The sequence below is a fragment of the Ursus arctos genome, unplaced genomic scaffold, assembly GCF_023065955.2.
Source record: "Ursus arctos isolate Adak ecotype North America unplaced genomic scaffold, UrsArc2.0 scaffold_5, whole genome shotgun sequence".
In the NCBI taxonomy this organism is placed as follows: Eukaryota; Metazoa; Chordata; class Mammalia; order Carnivora; family Ursidae; genus Ursus; species Ursus arctos.
This window is the reverse complement of record NW_026623067.1, coordinates 31,149,080-31,170,630: the sequence shown is the minus strand read 5'-3', so window position 1 is coordinate 31,170,630 and position 21,551 is coordinate 31,149,080. Positions and strand designations below refer to the sequence as shown.

The 21,551-nt window shown below is 43.5% G+C and overlaps 2 protein-coding genes across 3 annotated transcripts in view; one reads left to right on the top strand and one right to left on the bottom strand.

Moving 5' to 3' along the window:
• The window catches only part of KIF3A (kinesin family member 3A), a 51,592-nt gene extending 45,691 nt beyond the window's left edge, over positions 1-5,901 (top strand). For both annotated transcript variants that reach the window (XM_026507953.4, XM_044387397.3), the window contains 2 exons: positions 542-666; positions 2,636-5,901. In XM_026507953.4, the coding sequence (XP_026363738.1) occupies positions 542-666; positions 2,636-2,684 (174 nt within the window). In that variant the 3' untranslated portion in view covers positions 2,685-5,901. The remainder of the gene's footprint in view (positions 1-541; positions 667-2,635) is intronic.
• Positions 5,902-13,086: 7,185 nt separating this feature from the next.
• IL4 (interleukin 4) lies at positions 13,087-20,807 on the bottom strand. Its single transcript, XM_026507950.3, has 4 exons — positions 20,673-20,807; positions 20,349-20,396; positions 15,389-15,511; positions 13,087-13,179 (listed from the first exon to the last, which is right to left on the bottom strand). The coding sequence occupies exons 1-4, from the start codon at positions 20,805-20,807 to the stop codon at positions 13,087-13,089; spliced, it is 399 nt and encodes a 132-aa protein (XP_026363735.1).
• Positions 20,808-21,551: the final 744 nt, after the last annotated feature.

Below are 21,551 nucleotides of genomic sequence, written 5' to 3'. Positions count from 1 at the left end.
AGTTCTTTATTAGGAATGTGGGTCACTAAATTGTGCTATCAATATGATATAAATCAGCTCTGCTGAAAAATCGGTGGATCTTTTGGAAAGAGAAGCCCCAGGAGGGGTGATAGAGGACATTTCTGCTCCCCTCCGTCATGAGGGCAGGCTCACTTTTTGTATGGCAGGAGGGGCATGGTGGCGTCTTCAGAGCACCCTTATTCACCACCTTTCCAGGCCACGGGGGTGGATAGAGACCAGAATGGGTCTGTATGTCCCCAAGCTAGTCCTAGACTTGGGTCAGCAAAAGCAGCAGCTGCAGGGAAAACAGCAGCAGTTTCCCTTTCCTATAAAGGAATTTATAGTGTGTCAGGGCTTCTTATTTACCACCCCTTGGTGAATACATTTGAGACAAGTGGCATTAGAAGATATCTTAGACATTTCTTTGGTCTTGTGTTCTGCAGGTTTTTTCTAGGACTGTATTCATTATTGTACATCTTCCCCCCACATCTGGTTTGAATCCTTCCTGTGAGAGTGTCTTGTGTTTGTTCTCTTTACTTAGCCCTTTGAAGTGGACCTTTCCCACGTGTATCTTGCCTACACTGAGGAGAGCCTCCGGCAGTCCTTGATGAAATTAGAGAGGCCACGGACTTCGAAGGGGAAAGCAAGGCCAAAGACAGGGCGAAGGTAAGAACTGCTTTTCAGTACTAGGAAATAAAGGCAGTGGGATATGCTAATTAGACACATTGAGAGGAAATTTAGTTAACAAAATAAATATTTTAGCTGTTTTGAAAAGGTGCATTTTAGATGTATTCAAATAATCAGAGTCCTTATGTAGTTATGATTTAACTAAGTAAAACTAAAGAATTAAGTCTTCCAACTTCTTTAGTCCTCCTGAGAAATAGAGTTTATTTTTAATTTACTTTGTTCTATCCAAATGTATTAGAAGTCATCTATTATCTTAATCTCTTAGTTCTGAATAACAGTTCTTCTAGTGAGATGCTGATTCATTTACCTGGTCGATTCCCAAGGTCTTGTATTTGCTGCCCTGCTTTTCTATCACGAACATTGCCCCAAGAACCTTGACCTTCTCAATCACCAGTTAAAGAAAACTTTCCTGACCATCTTTCCCTCTCCTTTGAGAGCTGGTTTTGACTGTTGAGTAGTCTGGATGTATCATAACCTAAGCCCAGGGAAATCATGGCTGGAGCTTATTTCTTCTCTCCCTTCCCTACATCAAATACTATTCTGCTTATTTAAACTGATTGTAATACTTGGGGCTCCTGAAATGATAGGAAATACTAAGCTTATTTTTCCCCTACTTTGAGTATATAGACTTCTGAGTTACATGTAAGATGAAGTTGTATGGTTTTAGTATTTTTGTGTTACATAATATCATAGATATAACCTAAAATTTATAAATTTGGTATCGTTGAACTCAGGAGGTATCAGCATTTTTAAAATGTACAAGTTTTTACCTTTTTTAGCATTTGGGTGCCAGTTGTTGAAAACTTTTCTATGTCAACAGAAGCCAGATGTGTGTATTTAGTGAATGAAGAAATCAAAAAAACACAAATCCCATTAGATCTTTTGTATTTCCATTTCTTAAGGGAGGTATTTTCCTCTTCACTCTGCAGTTAATAAGAAAAATTACAATGCAAGGGTGATGATAAGTGGTAAGGCAGTTGGCTTCAGTGTAGAAGAAAAATAGGCAGTGGTTGGGACTGGGGAAAGTGGAGAGTGGTCTGTCTGGAGTGAGTGGCTCCTACCCTGTTCCTAGCTAGTTTGGGGAATAAAGGGCTTGTTGTTTCTGGATCTTCTCGTTTCAAAGGAGGAGCCAAAAATCCAGGTTATTTACATGACGTCTCATAGTGTTTAGTCACTTTTTTTTTTTAAGCATAAGGACCTGAAACAAATAATTTGATAAGGTATGTGGTTACAGTTTTCAGAATGCTCACTTAAAAATATTTATTTTGTGGTTTCACATTAAAAAAAGTTCATTTGAGCCTACATTAGATGAGTCACACTTACCATTCTCTGTGTACCAGAATTAGCCTTCTGTATTATGAAAACAATAGATGGCCATAAACATAGGTAAATATACACAATATAAGGTTTATTGATACTGTGTTACTTTACCTGATAATGTTCAATGGGATATCCTCATTAGAAATGCGTAGTTCAATATGCCAAGCAAAATTCCAGTGAACACAGTACGTTCATGTAGCATTTCCATTGGTCCCTACACATTGTCTGTAAGGTGTTGCTTAGGATTATTTGTGTCTCTTTTTTTTCACTGAATGAACCTGTACCTTCAGCATGCCCCAGAGCAGATAATCAAGGGGTTCAGGTCTGACAAGCATGCAGCCCACTTGGCCTGGCCTGTTTAGTCCAGTTTTAGAAGTTTTCATCCACTCAGTCCCTTACATTCTTGTTGGTAGCGTGGAGTGCCATGCCCTTGCACCTACTTTGGGCAACTTCCCCCTGGCCTAAAAAGGTGGGCTTTCATTGGTCTCTTAACATAGTCAGCCATGTCAAATGTTGGCCTGTTTCTAGACCTTATGGCCACCCTGTATTACCTGCTACATAATGTAAAGTGTTTGCATTCAGTCTTCTAGAAAAGCATTCATGTTTTCTTTTTCTCTCCTCCAAACAGAAAGCGTTCTGCAAAGCCTGAAACTGTAATTGACTCTTTACTTCAGTAAATGTGACAGACTTAAAGTCACAATAAAAGTTAGTGATATTCTCATGCCTGGACAAAATCTTTACTTAAAACACTGAAGACTATTCTGTAATTTCAAATAATGGAAGCTGTAAATCATGGAGTAAGACTGGAACTAATGAGTTGCCTAATAAGTCTTAGTCAATATAAATATTAATGTCATATTAAAATTGTACAACTGGTAATTCTTTAAATTGTCATATTACGCTCCAGTTTATACTGTGCAGGGAAGTTGGGGGAGCAACTCATACTATAGAGAGTTGCAGTTTAAATGTACACATAAGTCTGCTAGTGATTTATTCAACTGCTGTAATAATTAGGTAACTAGATAAAAAAACGTAAGTCCTGTTCTGCACACAGAAAGTAGCAGGTCTCATTGTCCTTTGTTGTGCTGTCATATATGAATACGTGGGCTGCTTATCTAAGACATCATTCGATCCTAACACCCGCCTGGCCTGTTTAAAAATGTTCTCATTTTTATACTAACATTCATTGCGTTTTAAGTATAAGATGACTCATCTCACTGATCTTAGAAAATTTTATAATTCAACAATCAATCTTTAAAAGTATACATGTTTAAAATACAAAAGTTGGAAATATGTTTCTTCTGGATCTCTTGACCTTTTTTGCTGCTTCAAGTCAAATGCACTTTTTTTGTTCTGGTTTTGTGTTCTCTTGAAGCATTGAATTTGTATGTAGATAGGAGTCACAGTTGCAGAAAATTAAGAAGCTAATACTGGTCACTGATCTTTGCCCGTATGTGTATATTTTCTGAAATTTACTTTGAAGTGTGACTTAATGGATTCTTGCTTTCCTGTGTCTGAGTTCTAAACTGTGATGGAAATTGCTCTGTATCTCCCAACTGAGAAAGGTCTCCATTTTCCACAAAATGTAACCAAAGCAGAAAATATGTATATCTTTTAATTCTTTGGCTTTAAAACACTTTGTTTTGTTTTTATTCATATTTTATAAAAAGAAAATATTTTCCCTGAATTTCTTTTATTGACAACTCCCAGTTAGACCATATTCCTCTAAAGATAAGAAATTTTATTTTATAGTAAATAAGTTGTAATAGAATTGTTCTTATGTTGGCTACTTACAAAATTTTAAATTTTTTGTAAGTTAAGCTACACCTAAACAACTTAATATCATATCTTTTAGGAGTTTCAAAATTATGTAATCAGCCCTGAAGTCCATTGATTGCAAGTTTGAGACTTCATAAATAAGTATTTACTAAGTGAACAGTATTTTAATAAGTTTGGTTAAATATTGGTTTGTAGTTACAAAGCTGTGTATAGAGTGGGGGTGAGCATAGGTGGCGTACTTGTGATGTGGTAGTAAAAACGTGTCCCTAAATTTAAAGTACATTTCAAAGGTGGTGTACTAAGTGTCCTGTGTATAGTGAATATTTACTAGGTAATAAGAATTGCATTTAACTGGCAACATTTTCTTTGTAATGTGTGAGATAGTTAGAAGTTTATGACTTCTGTGGGGCATTGTTTAGGTACCGTGAAGACTAGAGGTAAATTTGTGTCTTGTAAAAGCTTTGTGTGCACAGAATATCTTGGGAATTGTAGATGCGCATTTAACTATTAGTAACTGCTCTAGAGAAATCTGAATTTTACCAGTAGAAAAAACCGATGCAGACTTCTTTTTAAAAGTCCTTATTTCTAACCTTTAACCATCCAGTTAATAGGAAAGGACTATCTTTATTTTTATTTTATTTTATTTCATTTTTATTTGAGTAGAGTTGACACCGTGTGACATTAGTTTCAGGTGGGCAACGCAGTGACCTCACCTGCTCTGTTATGCTGTGCTCACCACAAGCGTTGCTCCCCGCTGTCACCATACAGTGCTCTTAGAATATCGCTGACTGTATGCCCTTTGCTGTGGGAAAGGAATAACTTTTGCATTAAGCTTTAAAACACAGGACATTTAAGCCAGTCTGTTAGATTCATTTTTCCATTCCACTTCCGCTGCCGTAACAAAAAGAAGTCTGTAAGAAGTCAGAACATTGAGGAATTTACAAACCAGGCCGCTTTAGTAGTTGTTGTTGTTTTTTTTTTAAGCATTTACATTAGAACTGATTATACCAGATGTACATTAGATATTCATTTTATGAAATACCAAAATAAGATATTCAAGCCAGACTTGAATATCCATATGAAAACATGGGATACTGACTTTGAAACTATTCATTCAGCTTTAATCATAGCAATTCTGTGGTTTCTTCATGTGTACTGTCTTTGTCCATAAAATGAAATATTTTGTAACTTCGGTGTTAATTTCATGAAAGGATATAGATGAAGAAACCTGCTCATTATTTGAAATAAATAGGCAAATTTTAAATAAGTGTCACATATAAATAGGTTGTCGAGTGCATATTTTCTCTCTAATTTAAAAAAGTAATGTTTATTTATTAAAAGGAGCCTTGGTAGAGTGTTAATTGTGATATGATCTTTAACAAACCCTGTTTTAAAACCTCAATTATATATACTAATAATTAGGGTATTAAAATATAGTGGTACCCCCCATTTTTGTTTAGATTCCTGTAAAATATAAGCTTAATCGAAGTATAGGGGGGTGGCCTGCATCTATGTGGAAGTAGAGTCCATTTGCCAAGGTATGTCTTCTTTTTTCTGGGAAAAGGGGACCTTTTTTGCAGCAAGAAATTTAAGGTTCCTTTGGGGGGGGGCAGTGCTACTTCATCTGTAACATGGTTTTTAAAGTTATGATTATGGATTTTGGGTTGTTGTTGTTTTCAGTCTTAAAAATATCTCTCCCCTTAACTCTTACATTAAGGAAAGTCCTTCTCTTTCCGACAGGGCTGTAAATTAAGGAATGGGTAGAGTTTACATTTAAGCACGCCAGTGTCTGCCCAGTTTCTTAATGTATACATTTGTTTTCCTTTTTAGTGATTCTTTGTTCTTAAAATGCTAGAAGAAAACCTAGATCTTCCTAGTGCCTTTGAATTTATACTATAGTTTGATTAATTTAAATCATTAATAACTTCAGTAGGATTACTACAATACTATATACTGGCCAAAATTGCAAATCTTATAATGAGTTTGTTGCATTAATTTCAAAAGCCACACCTTCATTGTATTTTATGTATAAATTGTATTTGTTCAAGTTGTATATATTGATATTGTATGTATACATGCAGCATGGTTAAGTTAGAAATAAAAATCTTTACCTAATACCTCTAGTGCTGGTCTGCTTCTTTCCTGAACTGTCTTGTGTTTATGTCCATCCTGATATTAGTAGGTATGGTCTTTGTGCTTGGCGTCTCAATTTTGTATGGTTAAGAGCCCTGTGTCATTTTATACCCAAAACATTTCATTTTGTGAGTCTCGAAACAGAAATCATTATGGAACACAAACCTGGAAGAAAGGTTTTAAAATGTGCTTCTTCTGGGGCACCTGGATGGGTCAGTTGGTTAAGCATCTGCCTTCAGCTCAAGTTGTGATCAAGGGGAGGTGGGCTCCCTGCTCAGTGGTGAGTCTGCTTCTGCCTCTGCCCTCCACTCATGCTTGTTCTGTCTCTCTCTCTAGTGTTCTCTTTCACATAAACAAAATCTTTAAAAGATAAAAATAAAAAAGTACAATGTGCTTCTTCTAATTGATAACATTTATTTTTTGGGCGCCTGGGTAGCTCATTCAGTTAAGCGTCGCATTCTTGATTTTGGCTCAGGTCATGTTCTCAAGGTCGTGAGATCGAGCCCTGTGTTGGGCTCTGTGCTAGGTGTGAAACCTGCTTAAAATTCTTTCCTTCTCCTTCTGCCTCTGCCACCCACCCTGCACTTTCTTTATCTCTTGAAAAAAAAGAACAAAACCTTCTTTTCACCAAAAATATTTTTATCCAAATTTTGTTATCCTTTTCACTTGGTATTTGAGAGCAGAAACTTAAAGAGGCGTGTATGTAAAATATATCTGACTAAAAGGTAAATGGAGACATTTCTTAGTGCTAAGATCCCATGATCTCTTTCAGCAATTTTTAATAAGCTTAATCTGTGAAACAAAACATTGCTTGGATTATTGTTAACCACGAATTCTTGTAACAGACATTGATTAATTAGCAGGCTCCGTGCTGGGTGGCCCTAAGAAAGTCTTGGCACGCACTGAGAAGTTGTGATTCATCAGCAGGTCTCAGAGGACTTCAATGTGCTTTTTGCATCGGTGACTCCTCTGGCCCTGTCAGCGCTCGCTGTCTTCCTTTTCCCAACTGCTAACTTAGGTCACACTCCTACAGCGTGTAGAACATGAAAACAAGAGGAAAGGCCCGCCATGGCCTAAGCCAGAGAATAGAGAGGGCCGCCTTCGCGTCCTCTGCCCATCCTCCCCAGCCGAGCTGGAGCACCGACACTTTCACCGAGCCATACCCGCAGGAACCCTGCTGCTGCCCGTGTTGTCAGGATGCTGCTGAGGACATGGACTGTCCCAAGGAAGACCCTCGAGAAATCTCTTTTAAAAAACCGAGAACAAAAAACAGAGTGAAAACCATAGCCGAGGACCAGCCTAGGGGACCGCAGTTAGCCAGGGCTTGCCAGAACAGCCCTGAAGCCACAGCCTAACCTTAAAGTGAGTTGGAGGAGCCTCCAAACACGCTTGTCACAATAGCTGACTGTCTCATTCTTAGGCTGTTTCATTTGCAAAGCAAATCAGGTCTTCAGTCCTCCTTCCGAAGTTAAACAAATGTGTGGGAAAATGATTACGAAGAGGCTACTTCAAAAAGAACCTGTTTCCTCTCAGCATTTATCTTGGGCTTCCTGTGACCCAATCTTCAAGTTCCTTTTATCAACGTTATCAGAACATCACTTTGTCTTACCCAAACACGTTTATGGCTCTGACTAAAGAATAAGACAGATCACACATTCTTCCACACCTGCTCCCCTCCCCCACTCCTTTTCAGAGGGCTGGGGAAATTTTAGTGTTTAATCAAAGGCTTTATTTCTCCAGTGGTACAAAGGAATTTAACTGGGACTTTACAACTGCATAAAATATTTCTCGGAGTTGATGCTAATCTTAGTGAGAGGATATTGCCTAACCCAACCTAAAAGTACCAGAGTCATTACAGAAATATTATGTTGGCCTTGATTTCTACTCCATCACGAATTGTGCCACTCCATCACTGGTGTCTTCTGTATTCCTGTGTACCTACACGGTACTGGGTAGAAGGTCTTCTCGATGCTCACAACTTCCCTCAGGAGGGAGTGGTGACCCTAGAAATGAGAATGTCAGCGCAGCACGTCGAGGGCTGTCGTTCAGGAGTGGGAATGGTGAGCGGCCAGGACCGGTGTTCTTCCCGAGCAGCTCAGATGGTATCTAGCACGTATCTACCTGACCACAAGGTCAGAAGAGGCTTCTTCCCAGGGAAAGTGTTTTTGGAGATGTTGCAGCGAGTCGGGTAACATGAATGTGGCTGGGGGAGCATGGGTCGGATGTTGGACAGAGGGCAGAGGGCCATTGGCACAGACGAGCCTGAAAAGGAAAAAGCGATAGGCCAGGACCCTATTGTGAAAGACTTTTCAGTAGGGAATGGGAAGCCACAGACGGATTTTAAGTGGGTCCTTGACATCATTTGTGTTTTAGAGAAACAGCGTGTGGAAAGGTTGGGAAGGGGTAGCTAGATGGCAGCTGGGACAACAGGTGATATGCACACCTGAGCCCTGGAGACTCGCTTGGTCCTGAGCCAGAGGAGCCCAGCGCCCTGTCTTCTCAGGCGGCTCCCTTGTTCTCTTTACTCCCGTTGACCAGCAGGTACCCGGCTGTGCGGCCAGCCCGCAGAACAGGAGACCATGATTGTGTGTGGTTTCTCCCCGGCCAGTAGGAAATAAGGAGCAGCTGGCTGGGCGCCTGAGTGCGTGCATCTAAGAGAAGTTGACAGAAGGCCGGATGGGCAGCCTGCCCTGTGGAGAGCTGAGGAGAACATGTCCAAGCACTCGGGGCGAACCCAGTTCAGGAAACGCTGGGCAGGACCGCGAACTAGATTTTCATTCTCTGCCTGGGAATGCACCTCCAGCTGGAGCTGATGCATTGAACCAAGGACTCAGACTGCGGGAGCAGGGAAAGTGCGTGCCTCGTGCTCCGTGGAAGCCGGCAGGAACGGAGAGGCTCCCCTTGCACGCTGTTGGACCGGGATGTACTGTGCTACGTGCGAAAGGGGCACAGCGCCCTCTGCGCGGTCCCCGTTCTCAGATGATTTGGGCAGCCCGAGAGGCCTTCCAAGATGACATGTGTGGGAGGCTCGCTGGTGTGCACCAGCCAGTAGCAACAAGAGCCCCCCTCCCGCCAACCCCGTACCTTCCTAACTGTGGCCCAAGGATGCTTCAGTAAAAGACATTCAACCATAGATTTGAGTGAAACATGTTTTTTTTTCATTCATTTATTCAGAAATATCTCTTAGCTACTGATGTAGATACAGTGCATTCATTGGCAAAAGGTGTGGATGGCTGATGGCAGGGAGGGAGCGGTTGAGCGTCGTCCTCGTCGTCGTCGTCGTCGTCGTCGTCGTCATGGTGTGTTGCTTGGGCCAGGCAGAGGCACGTGCGTCCCCTTCCCCCTGAAGCGCTGGCTGCTCACTTTCCCCAGTGAAAGAGCTTAAATAACAACTGTCGCACCTTTCCCTGAACTCCCGCTTCTTCCCTTATTCTTCCTATGTGTGTTCATGTCCCTGTGCTCAGTTCATGTGCTCTCGCTGTCTGGGCAAACTCAAGGGCTTATTATTGGGTGTTTCCATGCAGAGCCCAGAACCACCCATCCGGAAGTAAATAGAAATATTAGTTGCATCTTAACCATTGAAACTAAGCTTATGACAGACGTGCCTGGAGCCCGCCTGTCCTTCCGATGGCCGCTTCTAAGTCTTTCTTCCCAACAATCTTTCCTCTTACCATCCTGGCCTCGTACACAAATATAACCCACAACTCATATCCTGTGGCAGACTACAGCTCACATTAGCCATTGAATGCAAATGAGCCTCAATCAAAGAAGAAAGGAAACTGAAGTTTTGAGCATGGCCTTAGAAGGCTCCATGACTCTCTTAGTTACTTGCTGCCCTTGGCATGCTGGTATTTTATGTGGGCAGGGTGAAACTGGCTGTGGTCAGGGTGAGACTTTAAGCTTTTGATTTGTTCCCTTATTTTGAAAGGGTTAAAAAGATGTTACATGTTTTGGTATAATTTTAGCGCTAGTATTAATTTTTGTCACATACGTGGAAGCGAGGAGGAAACGCGAGCGCTCATTCACTGTTACTAGATCCATATTCTTGCAGAGAGCATGGCTTCAAAAGGCAACTTGCAACAACTTGCCCCTGTTTTTGTTCACCCTTTTAATTAAAAAAAAAATGACAGCTTTAAGATATATAATGTAAGTGTACTCCTATACTATCAAGTTCATCTTTCTCAAGCATGCAACTCAGTGGTTTTTAGTATACCCACAGGGCGGCACGGCTGTCACCACTGTCTACTATGAGAACATTTTCCTCTCTCCTAAAGAAGCCCTGTGTCCACTAGGAGTTGCTCCCTAGTCCTTCATCCCCCCAGCCCCTGGCAACCAGTGTTCTACCTTTTTTACCACTATTGTGTTTCCTCCAAATTTTTATTTAAATTCTAGTTAACGTGGAGTGTAATACTGGTTCTAGGAGTTCAGTTTCGTGGTTCATCACTTCTACACGCAGCGCTCATCACAACGAATGCCCTCCTTAATGCCCATCACTCATCTGGCCCTCTCCCTCCCCCCGGCCCCTCCATCAACCCTCAGTTTGTTCTCTGTCATTAAGAGTCTCTTATGGCTTGCTGCCCTCTTTTTTTCCCTTCCCATGTTCATCTGTTTTATTTCCTAAATTCCACTAGATTCACTCATATGTGAAATCGTATGGTATTTTTCTGTCTCTGACTGACTTTGCTCAGCATAGTACGCTCTAGCTCCAACCACATCATTGCAAATGGCAAGATTTCATTCTTTCTGATGGCTGAGTACTCTTTTTCCATTTATCAGTTGACGAACACTGGGCTCTTCCCATAGTTTGGCTAGTGTTCATCTACTTTTGCCCTCTATCGATTTGCCCCTTCCGGACATTTCATATAAATGGAATCATACGAAATATAGCCTTTTGTGTCTGTGTTCTTTCACTTAGCCTAGCGTTTGCAAGATTCATCCATATTGTAGCATGTATCGGTACTTCATTTCTTTTTACTGCCAAGTAGTACTTTGTTGCGTAGGAAGACCACACTTTGTTTATTTTTTCATCAGTTGATTGGCATTTGGGTTGTTTCTGCTTCTTGCTATTATGGATAATGCTGTGATGAATATTGGCATAGAGATTTTTGTGTGCACATAAGTTTTCAGTTTTCTTGGGTAGATTACCTAGGATTAAAATTGCTGGGTCATATAGTAACTGTGTTTAACCTTTTGAGAAACCGTCACACTATTTTCCGAAGTGGCTGCATCATTTCCCTATCACACCAGCAATATATGAGGGTTCCAGCTTCTCCACATCTGCGCCAATATTTGTTATTGTCTGTCTTTTTAACTTTAGTTCTTAAATTTTTAGAAACATTTTCTCATTTATGCTCATGGTCACAGATTTCACATGGAAAGCCAACAGTCTTCTGTCTTGCTTTCACTGATCTTATTCCAAGTCCTATTCCCAAAACAAACCACCTTATGCTACTAGCATAAGTCCAAAACAAAGATTTCTCAATTCACTTACTGTGGGGTTTTATTTCCCACTTTCTGTTATGAAAACTTAAAAACGTGCATAAAAGCAGAGGAGTACAGTTAGCTCCCTGGTACCCACCCCAGCTACAGCAATCATCATCTAATGACCACTCTTGACAACTAGGTTTTGATTTCCCAACGTTAGATATTGTGTGTGAATTTCCCTCCTGAAAAGTGAGGGTTTACCTCATTTATACTACCCCTTCCAAATTTTTTATAGTAAATTATTTTTAGGCCTTATATTACCTGTCAGTTTTGCGTACTTAAATCTCTTGTTCTTATTCATCATTCTTAGACAGTATTGTTCAACTAATCCCTTCCCCAGGTGAGCTGGGATCTTAGTCCCCTACCTTTCTTTCTTTCTGCTTTTACTTGTCAACCATTTTCAGCTGTACTTTTTTTTTTTAAGCCTTTTGATTTTTTTTTATGACTCATAAAAGCTTAATTTTTTTAATTTAGCTTTCCTGACTCTGCGCTTGTGCCTTCAACACTTTGACAACGATTTTCTGCTCAACAAGTAAAGCACGCTTGATCCTGTCACAAACACAGCAGACCGGGAACCACCATAGGCCCTGCTGACGTATTATTTTTTTAATTTTATTTTTTAATTTTATTTTTTTAAAGTTTTTATTTATTTGAGAGAGAGAGTGAGTGAGAGAGAGAGAGCACATGAGCAGGGGCAGAGAGAGAGAGAGGGAGAAGCAGACTCCCCTGCTGACCTGGGGCTCAGTCCCAGGACCCCTGGGATCATGACCTGAGCCGAAGGCAGACGCTCAACCCACTGAGCCACTGAGGCGCCCCATGTTTTTTAGTTTTAGACAACCTCATAAGGACTTTAAGTCTCACAGCACGAACTCCTCGAAGTCAGCTGGGCACACGCCACGTGCGGATTTTGGTACCCTCTCAACCTTCTTGGTACGAAGGAAAACGATTCTCTTACCAGGGGTTTGGGACAGCCTAGTTTTGGTCGAGGCATGTCAGTTTTGGTCGAGGGCAGCCTAGGACGGCATGTCAAACACTGGGCCATTCTGAATGTCTACAGACGCCGTCCCCGGCAGAGGCAGCCGTACCTTTTGTACCATCAGGTTGATAGCATTCGGTCTGTTCTGTAATTCCAGCTAAGTCATCTGTGCTTTGTTGGTTGGTTGGTCCTCAGACTTGAAAATCAAGGGAATTCACATGATCAGGACTGTAAATACTGTTCACTGCAGAGCCGTGTAGTGTGCTGGAGTTCTATTCCCCACCCCCCCACGGACTCAGTGTGATGACTGTGTGCCAGTGAGGGAGGAATGTTCTAAGCATCCAGTTAGCACCTTTTTTTATTCAACATCAGATGGGGGTTAGTGGTACTCATGGACCCGCTCTGCGTACTCTCCTGTCCTGTACATCCAGCGTGGCCTTGTACTCTTTAATCATTTTGTGCGTTACATCGCCATCTGGAAGGAGAACTCCTTGAGAGGGGAGTGGTCTTCTTTCACTTCTATACCAATTTTAGTCTCGTAGTAAATTGAATTGGTTTCCCCAGGAGTTGTCCAGTAAATAGAGCCAATGCCACTGAAGTGACGCCCTGTTGTTCGATTCAACATATACTTTATTTTATAATGTTATAAATATATAAATACTTTTAAAATAAAGCTATTAAAAACTCATAAATTAAGATATTCAGCTTCAGTGCCTGTAGTATTTCCTTTGCACGATCGCTTTTAGCCTTTCCAAGAAGTCTCTCAGCGTACTCTTCTTGACTTCATTCACCGAACAGGTCTGCAAAAGAAACATTTCATTAGCCTGCGTTGCTAACTCAGAGTCTGTCTCTCATGCCTGTCCACTTGAGTCAGGCCTCCTCTGGCACTTGCCACCCGAACAGTTCTTTCCAAACAGGGCCTCCTGTCTAGTGTGACTGGGAGTCTGTGTCGGCCACGAGGCCAGCGCGGTTTGCGGCTCTTCTGGGCGTGCGAATAGACTCCTAGAAGTGGTTACTGTAGCATCACTACCTGTGTACCTGTGGGGGCTGCCGCAGACTCTGGAGAGGTGTGTCACAGCTGGGTGTGCCTAGGGGTCTAACATGAGGCGGAGGCTCCGACCTGCCTGCTGCCGTACCGGGCCTTCTGAGGGCCACCTGGACCGCAGAGAGAGATTCATTCCATTTGCCCTCCTGCCCGTAAACGGCAGCACTCCAGCTTGACAGTACCTCACGTGGAAAGGATTCCATGTACCTACGCCAGGTCACTGCTTCAGTTTGGACCTCCGCTCTGTCCGGTCGTTAGTTACATTGCTTAGGACACACTACTTCATTTATAAAAGCTTCAGTTTCCTCCCTTGGTAAATGGGGACAATTGTGCCCTACTTTTTAGGGTAATTAAAAGGATTAAAATAGAGAACGAGTGTAGTGTCAGCTCCCTAGTCCTTTACCTTCCCTTAAAAATCAGGTGACAGGCCCAGCAAGGGGATAAATGTCCCCAATTCTGGGCTCCTCCTCTTTCCCACACTACCAGTTCTCCCCTCTCCGCTGGATCATTCCCGCCGGCGTATTACGCTGCTGGATATATGCCCCACCTCAGAAGAACTGCCCTTACTCACTCCTGCCCTTCAGCTCTTGTTCCGTTTCTCTGCAGTCTAGTAGCAGAACACCTCAAAAGAGTTTCCTGTGCCGCCTGCCCCTTTCTTTTCACTCCTGCCCACCGGCATTCTCTGTGGAAGCCGCTCCTGTCAGCTATCATCCCAGATCCATTGGCCCTTCTCATCTTCATCTGACTTGACCTTCCGGGGCATTTGACACATTGGATCCCTCCTTGTTTAGAGTTTCTTCACTTGCTCTCTGGGGCACCACGCGCTCTTCCGTTTCCTCCAACTTCACTAGTTACTTCTCAGTGTCTTCTGCTGGACCTCTTCTTCCTGACTTCTGTATGTGAGGGTGCTTCTGGGCTTAGTCCTTGTATCTCTTACTCTGTGTTATTCAGATCTAGGGCTTTAAATGACATCTTTCTGAGGACTCTTCATTTTATACACAAGTCGTGACCTCTCCCCAAAGCCTCTTACTTTTCCTATAATCGCAGCGTCTCCACTTTGGCTATCCAAGAGGTATCTCAAACTGAACTCCTGAACTTGGGCTCAACCTCCAGCCCTGCTTTGCACCCAGTTTTCTAGGCACCAACCTTCTCCCAAAAGGCTTAGGCTGGGAACCAGGAGGCCGCTTTTACTCATTCCCTCACCTCTCACAGTGGGTCTTCTGGCTCTATTTTGAGTTATATCCCAAATCTAACAACCTATTGCCGCTAATCTGTTGAACCCACTATAACCTCCAACCTGGGTTACTGTGATAGCCTCCCAGCAGGGCAGCTTGCTTCTGTGCTTAGCCCTACTCAGTTTACCACACAGCAGCCAGAGTGATCATTTTAAATCACATAAATCAGATTGTAGTCTCTGTTTGGCTCAAAACCCTGTGGGTGTATGCTGCCATACTTAGGGTAGCGTCCAAAGACCATGTGTGATCTACGAAAATCCTCTTTGCTTAATCTGATGCAGCCATCCTGGCTTTCCTACTGATCTTCTACCTCAGGGCGTTTGCACAACTATTTCCTCTGCCTGAAATGTTCTTTCCCCAGTTAGTCATATAGCCTGCTCCTTCACTTAATTCAAATATTTGTTCAGATGATGTCACCAACTGTCAGCCCTTTCCCTCCTGACCCCTATATTCTTTATTCCTTTATTTTGCTTGATAGCACTTACTACCACTGGATATAATATTACGTGTTTGTTTGCTTTTCTAACTCCCCCACTAGAACGTTCTGTGAGAGCAGGCACTGTATCCCCAGTGCCGAGAATAGCAGCTTGCGCTCATAGAGCCTCAACTAATATTTGCAGAGTGAACGAGTGGGTTGATTAATCAAGGGTATTATGACTCTTAAGGAGGAACGGTTAGGAGTCAGGCTGCTGTCCATCAGGAGCCAAGCGGTGGCACGATTCAGCTTACCATGTTTGCCATTGTCTTGAGGTTCCTGTGAAGCCCTCCGAGGAGTTTGTTGGAGCAGCTGTGTGTAGAGAGCTGCCGAAGCACAGTTGTGGCTCTGCAGAAGGTTTCCGTATCAGTTGTGTTCTAGAAAGAGAAATGTCACAGTTAGCCATGTGCTAGCTCTGTTTTGAACATGGGAGAGACGGTTTTCCTTGTGATTGCTTCTTTTCAGGAGGACAAGTGGAGAAAGTGAGTTTGCTCACGGTGGATCAGTATTCAGATATTCCTTTCATGTGAATGAAGGCTGCTGGTCACAGTAAAGACCTCTTCCAATTACCTACAAATGCAGCAAACTTCTCTTTTCCCTTAGACGATTTTGCTGAAAGGCTGCCCGAGTAAAGGCACTCAATTAAGTAAATGACAGAGTGGGGATTTGAGTCTAGAACCATCCGTCTCTGCCTGTGATCTATGTCCATTTTTCTCCACCATGCAAGCCTATATGAGCTTGTCATCAGATTGTGCTCTGTCTCATTGCTGTAAGGTTTTAAAGTCCAGGTTTCCCTGGAAATCCTGCATGCTTATTGAATAAATGAGTGCCCATCCTGTGGCCTGGACACTGGTGCTTTGGGCCGTGCTCTCCATTTAGCCTGCGCTGTGGGAGATGACCGTGTGTGCCAAGTTTGGGGTCCATGTGAGGAGATGAGATGTCTATCCATACAGTTGGAGAGGCGTGCCAAGATTAGGGCTAGGCGTGAGATCAGAAGAGGCTTCTGGGAGAGGGTGCGATTCTGCCGGCCGTGGACACAGCTTCTGGAAGAGCCCTTTGGCCTAGGAGATGCAGCGTCAGTACCTCCGTGGCATGCTGGCAGCCCCGATGTGTGTCTGGCCACATGGCTCTTCCTAGAAATGTTTGGGCCTTAGAACAGGGAATATACAGGTGGGAAAATAGGTCTTTTGGGGAACTTGTCAGAGGGATGGTGACTCAGTCTGAACCAGGCCTGGTGTGTCCTGTCACTTTGCACTGAAGAATGAAATCATGGAGTGCGGAGAACGGTCCTCGCTTGAGCCTGATCTGGCTCAGATCAAGCTGTCTCCAGCCTCTGCGCGGACATGCTTTAGTCCCTTGCCGCCCCAAGTGTGGTCCAGGAAGCAGCAGCACGGACATCACCTGGGAGCTTGTTAGAAATGCAGAATCTCACGCCTGTGATTACCTTCTGAATCACAACGTACATTAACATAAACCACCGGGGGATTTAGATGAGAAGTACCATTGGGGCAGTTTTTTAAGTTCTTGCATATTGTTTCTGATTATAAAGGTAACGTATGTTTACCGTAAAGGTAATATATATTCAGCAAAAATGCATTCAGTCAGTCCCACCAGCCAGAGATAACTGTTGATATCTTGATGAATATCTTTCCATTTTTAAAAATACTTTTTTAAAAATGGGGACCAACTATTGATACTGTTCTGTAGCCTTTTTGCACAATCCATAGTACAAGCGTTAAGTCATTCAGTAGTATGTAAGAACATGGGACTGAGAGCTGCACGGGACCCCATGGCATAGTTGTACCATAATTGGGTAATAGGGTAATACCCTATCATTGCAGTTTTTTGCTTGTGTATTGTGGCAGTGAATCATCTGTGTAAATCTGTGTGTTCATCTCTTATTTCTTTAGGCTAAATTCTAGAAGTGCATTTCATATTTTAGGGTTTTTCCAGGAAGATCTAGACCCAAACTGAAGTACTAGAATCCTAGCCTGCAAGAGCTTCCCGTTCCCCTGTGGGCCTCGATGGCCTATTGGCAAGGCCTTTGGAAGGACACACGCTTAATGAACTGGCCAAGAGCCCTCCTGGAAATATCTCTGGGCTGCGAGAGTCAAGAAACCCCCGTCGGTCTCCGTATCTTTGGAGGCTTAGTGGGTGAGCAGAGGTGGTGAAGCGGAGGGTAAGGCCGATGCTGGCCGTGTGTGCACTTGGAGGCAGATAGCTGTGCCGCTGGACAGAGAACAATGAGGTTCAAGAAGACCAAAAAGAGAAGAGCCCCTTTGCTTATGTTTTCATCAAAACCTCATGAGACTTTTCTAAAACTTTGGCTTGGAGCCTAGAAATTACTGCCTCGGCTTTGAGTATATAGCCTGTAATACAGGAAAAACACCCTCAGGCAGATTCTTCAAAGGGTTTGCTAAAGGCAAGTAGGATAAAATAGGAATTGAAAAGAGTTTGAATCAAATGGGAAAACTTTAAAAGAAAAAAACTTAAAAAGAACTCATTCTGCAGGCAGTTTCCGGGAAGACCGTAAGGTTTTAGTTCCATTGGAATTGCAGCTATAGAATTCTACTCTGTACCGGCTGGCGTCTGCTCGCCACAGCCTACTGGACCTTACAGTTCCGGACTGCTTGGGAAAAGAGACTGAAAAGGAGGAACTTGGGCCCACTCTAGACAGAAGCCTGGCACTCATGGAGTAGCAGCAAGTGGTGGAAGACCGTCTAGGGCTTCTGTGGCAGAGACGCTGTTAGATTTCCAACATGGTCCTTGACTAGCTTCACTAGGGCCATAAAAATCTAGTCCTCGTTGTGCTGTACTCATCATCCCCACCTCGGCCTAAATTTAATGAGCCAATGCTATACATGAGAAAGTCTCTCACTTCTACTTAAAAAAAAAAAAAAAAAGGATTTGAGGGTTGGCATAGAACTATCTGAGGAAGCATGGACTTGATCTCTCTTTGGAAAGGAGGAAATACCTCCCACTAATGGTCCACCCAAGACATCCGTCAGAGACCAGCCAGCTTGCTTGCTTTCCACTTTGCCCTTTCCCAGACCACCTTAGCTTCAGAGGTACTGGGCAGGCATTGCCTGTGAAGTCCAGGATTCAGTTCCGCGCTTTCTTTCCAGCTACTCCCAAGAACAGGATCCCACCCGACTTGGAGATAATAGAATTCTTGATCCCCCAAAGAAAGAAAACTGATACATTGGATTTTGGAAAGATGTCCTCCTTTGGGAACACGAAGAGGTAACGTTTCCTCCCACATACCACCTTGGTGGGTTTTGAAAATAACAGCCTTTCCTTATTCTGTAATATCTTAATAAGTAAGCAGGGCTGTGTCTTTGAGGAAAAGAAAGAATGGAACAAGGAGGTTGGTAATCCAGGAGGAATAGTAGCAGCTTGAGGAAAGCCCGTGAGACAGGTGGGAGTGAAGGAGGGCAGTGGGGACTCGTTTCAGCAGATGTCTACCCATGCGGTGAGGGGCCTGTGTGCTAACTGATGAAGAGGATGGCCACGAACACCAGATCGTGGTGTGGCCTGGCCTGCACCTCAGCAAGGGTGAGACTGGTCTGGTCTTCTACGGCTGGCCCTGACCGGAGTCACAGAGACTTGGATCTTTTCCAGCCACTGGCCCCTCCTTCTTAGAATTACTGCTTCCCTATAACCAGTTTTCACCTTTAACCAAGAGTTATATCATTTTATACTAACACTTTCCACTAACTCAAGAATTGGATTCCAACCAACTTTCAAAATCACTTTCATATCTTCAAATGTGGAAACCGAGGCACAGGGAGATATGGAGACTGGCCAAAGGCCACACAGCTAGTTAATGGCAAAACTGTGGCTAAAGCCACAGGCTGTGTCACTTCGAGACACTCGGCACTTTGGGGCCCAGCCCTTGGCTTTGACAGAGCCCTCTCGGCAGCGCGGTGCCATCTGAGTACCCAGGGCACAGCCCAGTGGGCTCCTGGCTATTTCCTACATATATAAAATGCTAATAGCTGATATATATTATACAATTCTCTATGTATACAGAATCTCCAAGTCCTTCCAGCCTCCTGATGGACAGAGTCTGAAACAGGATGAGATTCTAAAGGACAAAATTATGTAATATGTATTATTAAAGAATATGATACGTTATGCATTAATATTACATAATATATATGATTATATTACAGTATTACATAGTATTGTATATCAGATTCCTCGACTAATCTCCAATGAGATGCGATGGTCCAGACAAAGCCCAAGGAACAGTTTTCCTCACAAAGTAGGACGGGTGTGTTCTGTGGCCCGGGTGCTGGGGTGTGGCTGTGGCCAACCTGCACAGCCGCCCTCCTGGCCACCCCGTCCCCTCTAGTCCGCGTGGAAAGCAGGTGGTTAGGAGACCATTGGCAAATTGAAGCTTTGGGTTTTTCATTCTCAGTCTTGTGTTTCCATGAAAACAGGAACTGATGTGCACAAACCTATTGACATGGCTGTAGTCATATGTTTGTCAGAGAAAATGCACTATCAGCTGTCAAATCTGTCTCCTCCCACTAAAGATAGAGGGGCGGGGGTGAGACGGTACAGGAGGCGGAAAGGCGAGATGCCCAAGCAGCCAGGGCCAGGGATGTGTGGGACCCCGCGTGGCAGGGCAGTTCTGGACCGGGCTGGAAGGGGCTTGGCAGGACATCGCAGCCGAGGGTCTCTGGAGAGCCGCCCCAGAGCCAGTGGGCTGTTAGATGACCAGGCTGTGGAAAAGGAGGGCCTCTGGCACTACCTTCTCTGTTGCCATAGGAAGTCTCTTAGACAAAATGAAAGCTCCCTCGACCTGTAATCTCCATATCTCTTTTTGTGACACCATTTGGTTTTTCAGAAATGTGCGGGCCAGAAAAACTCTCCTTCAACAAGCATTTATTGAGCGCGTCCTATATTCCAGGTGCTAGGCTGGGATATAGGAGGAAAAGAAGGAGCCGTTCCCCGACCAGGATTGGAATTAGGATCACAAAAATCCAAGCTTTCCATTACACATCTTCTAAATCAAGTGAAACCAGAAACACTAAAACATGCTTGAGAGTAAAGATCAGAATTCTCGTTCTTAAAAACATCTAACGCCTTCTAGTTAATTTGGGTCTGTTCACTTTCTGTTAAAAAGTTTCTTGTTCGAACCCCCGTGGATGGTTTTCCTCTCCCAAGTCACTCACGTGCCAAAGCAGACCCCGGGACAGCCCTTACCTTTGGGGCAGCGAAGATGTTGGTGACGGTCAGCTCCATGCACGTGTCCTGGCCCGGAACGAGAGGGCAAGAGACAGAGTCACTTCCAGCTGTACAGAGGGCTCCTTGCCGGGTAGCCCTGACTCCCTCCAACCGCGCAAACTGCCTGCGATCGCCGCGCAGGACAGAAAAGCTGCTGCAGAGAAATCTGCGCTCTGCTCCCTGTCTGTCACCAACCACCAACCACCAGCTTCTCTGGAAGCTGTGATGTTCTTCTCAAGGTCTAAGAAGTACCCACAGCCTCTCCAGAACATCTGGAGAGATGGTGCCTGATAGCTTACTCACGTTTCTCGCTGTGAGGATGTTCAACGTTTTGATGATCTCTTTAATGGTAATACTGAAGTTATGGCCGTGGACGAAGGTGCTGGTGAGTGCTAGTAAGCAGACCAGAGCTGGAATCAGTTGGGAGGTGAGACCCATTAATAGATCTCTGTTTGCAGTGACAATATGAGACAAATCAGTTTACTAGGAGAGGCTCACAATGCAATTCTGACAGAGATCTCTCTATATATAGATTTAAAATTGCTGAAACTGAGGGAAAATGAGGGAAATTGGAAATTTTCGTTACACCAGGTTGTCAGTCATTTGGGGCCAATCAGCACCTCTCTTCCAGGAGAAAAAATACCTCACAGAAACAGGTAAAATGTTCCTGTGAAATCATACCAATAGGAAAATGAAACCTTTTTTTAAAATTAACTACAAAGTATCAGCATAGGAAATTACACCATAATTTGCTCTTTAGATTAATCTTATCAGCTTGGGGTTGCTGCTGGCTTTTTGTTTGCACAGAAGGAAGAGGCCACAGGTGTCCGAATTTGTTTTAGTGCAGTCCTCCTGGGGAAAGATAGAGTAATATCAAGAAAGTTTGACTTGAATAGTGTTTCAGCCTGGCTTCTTCCAAGTATGGGTGGCATCTTGGAAACTCTCCTGTTGTGGAAAAGCTGATCTGGGGTTCTTTCTTGAGGTGGAAGGAAAGTAATGGGCAGACTCTCTCCTGTCCCAGCACTCAGGCATGCCATTCCTTCAGGCTTAGGACTTTGGCAAAAGGCTGGTGCCACCAGGTGGTGCTTAGGCTGGGTCACATCAGGTCCACAGGTCCTTAGCAATACGGGGGCCCCTTGGCAAAGCGTGTCTATCTGGAGGCGTTAGGAATGACCGCTTTGT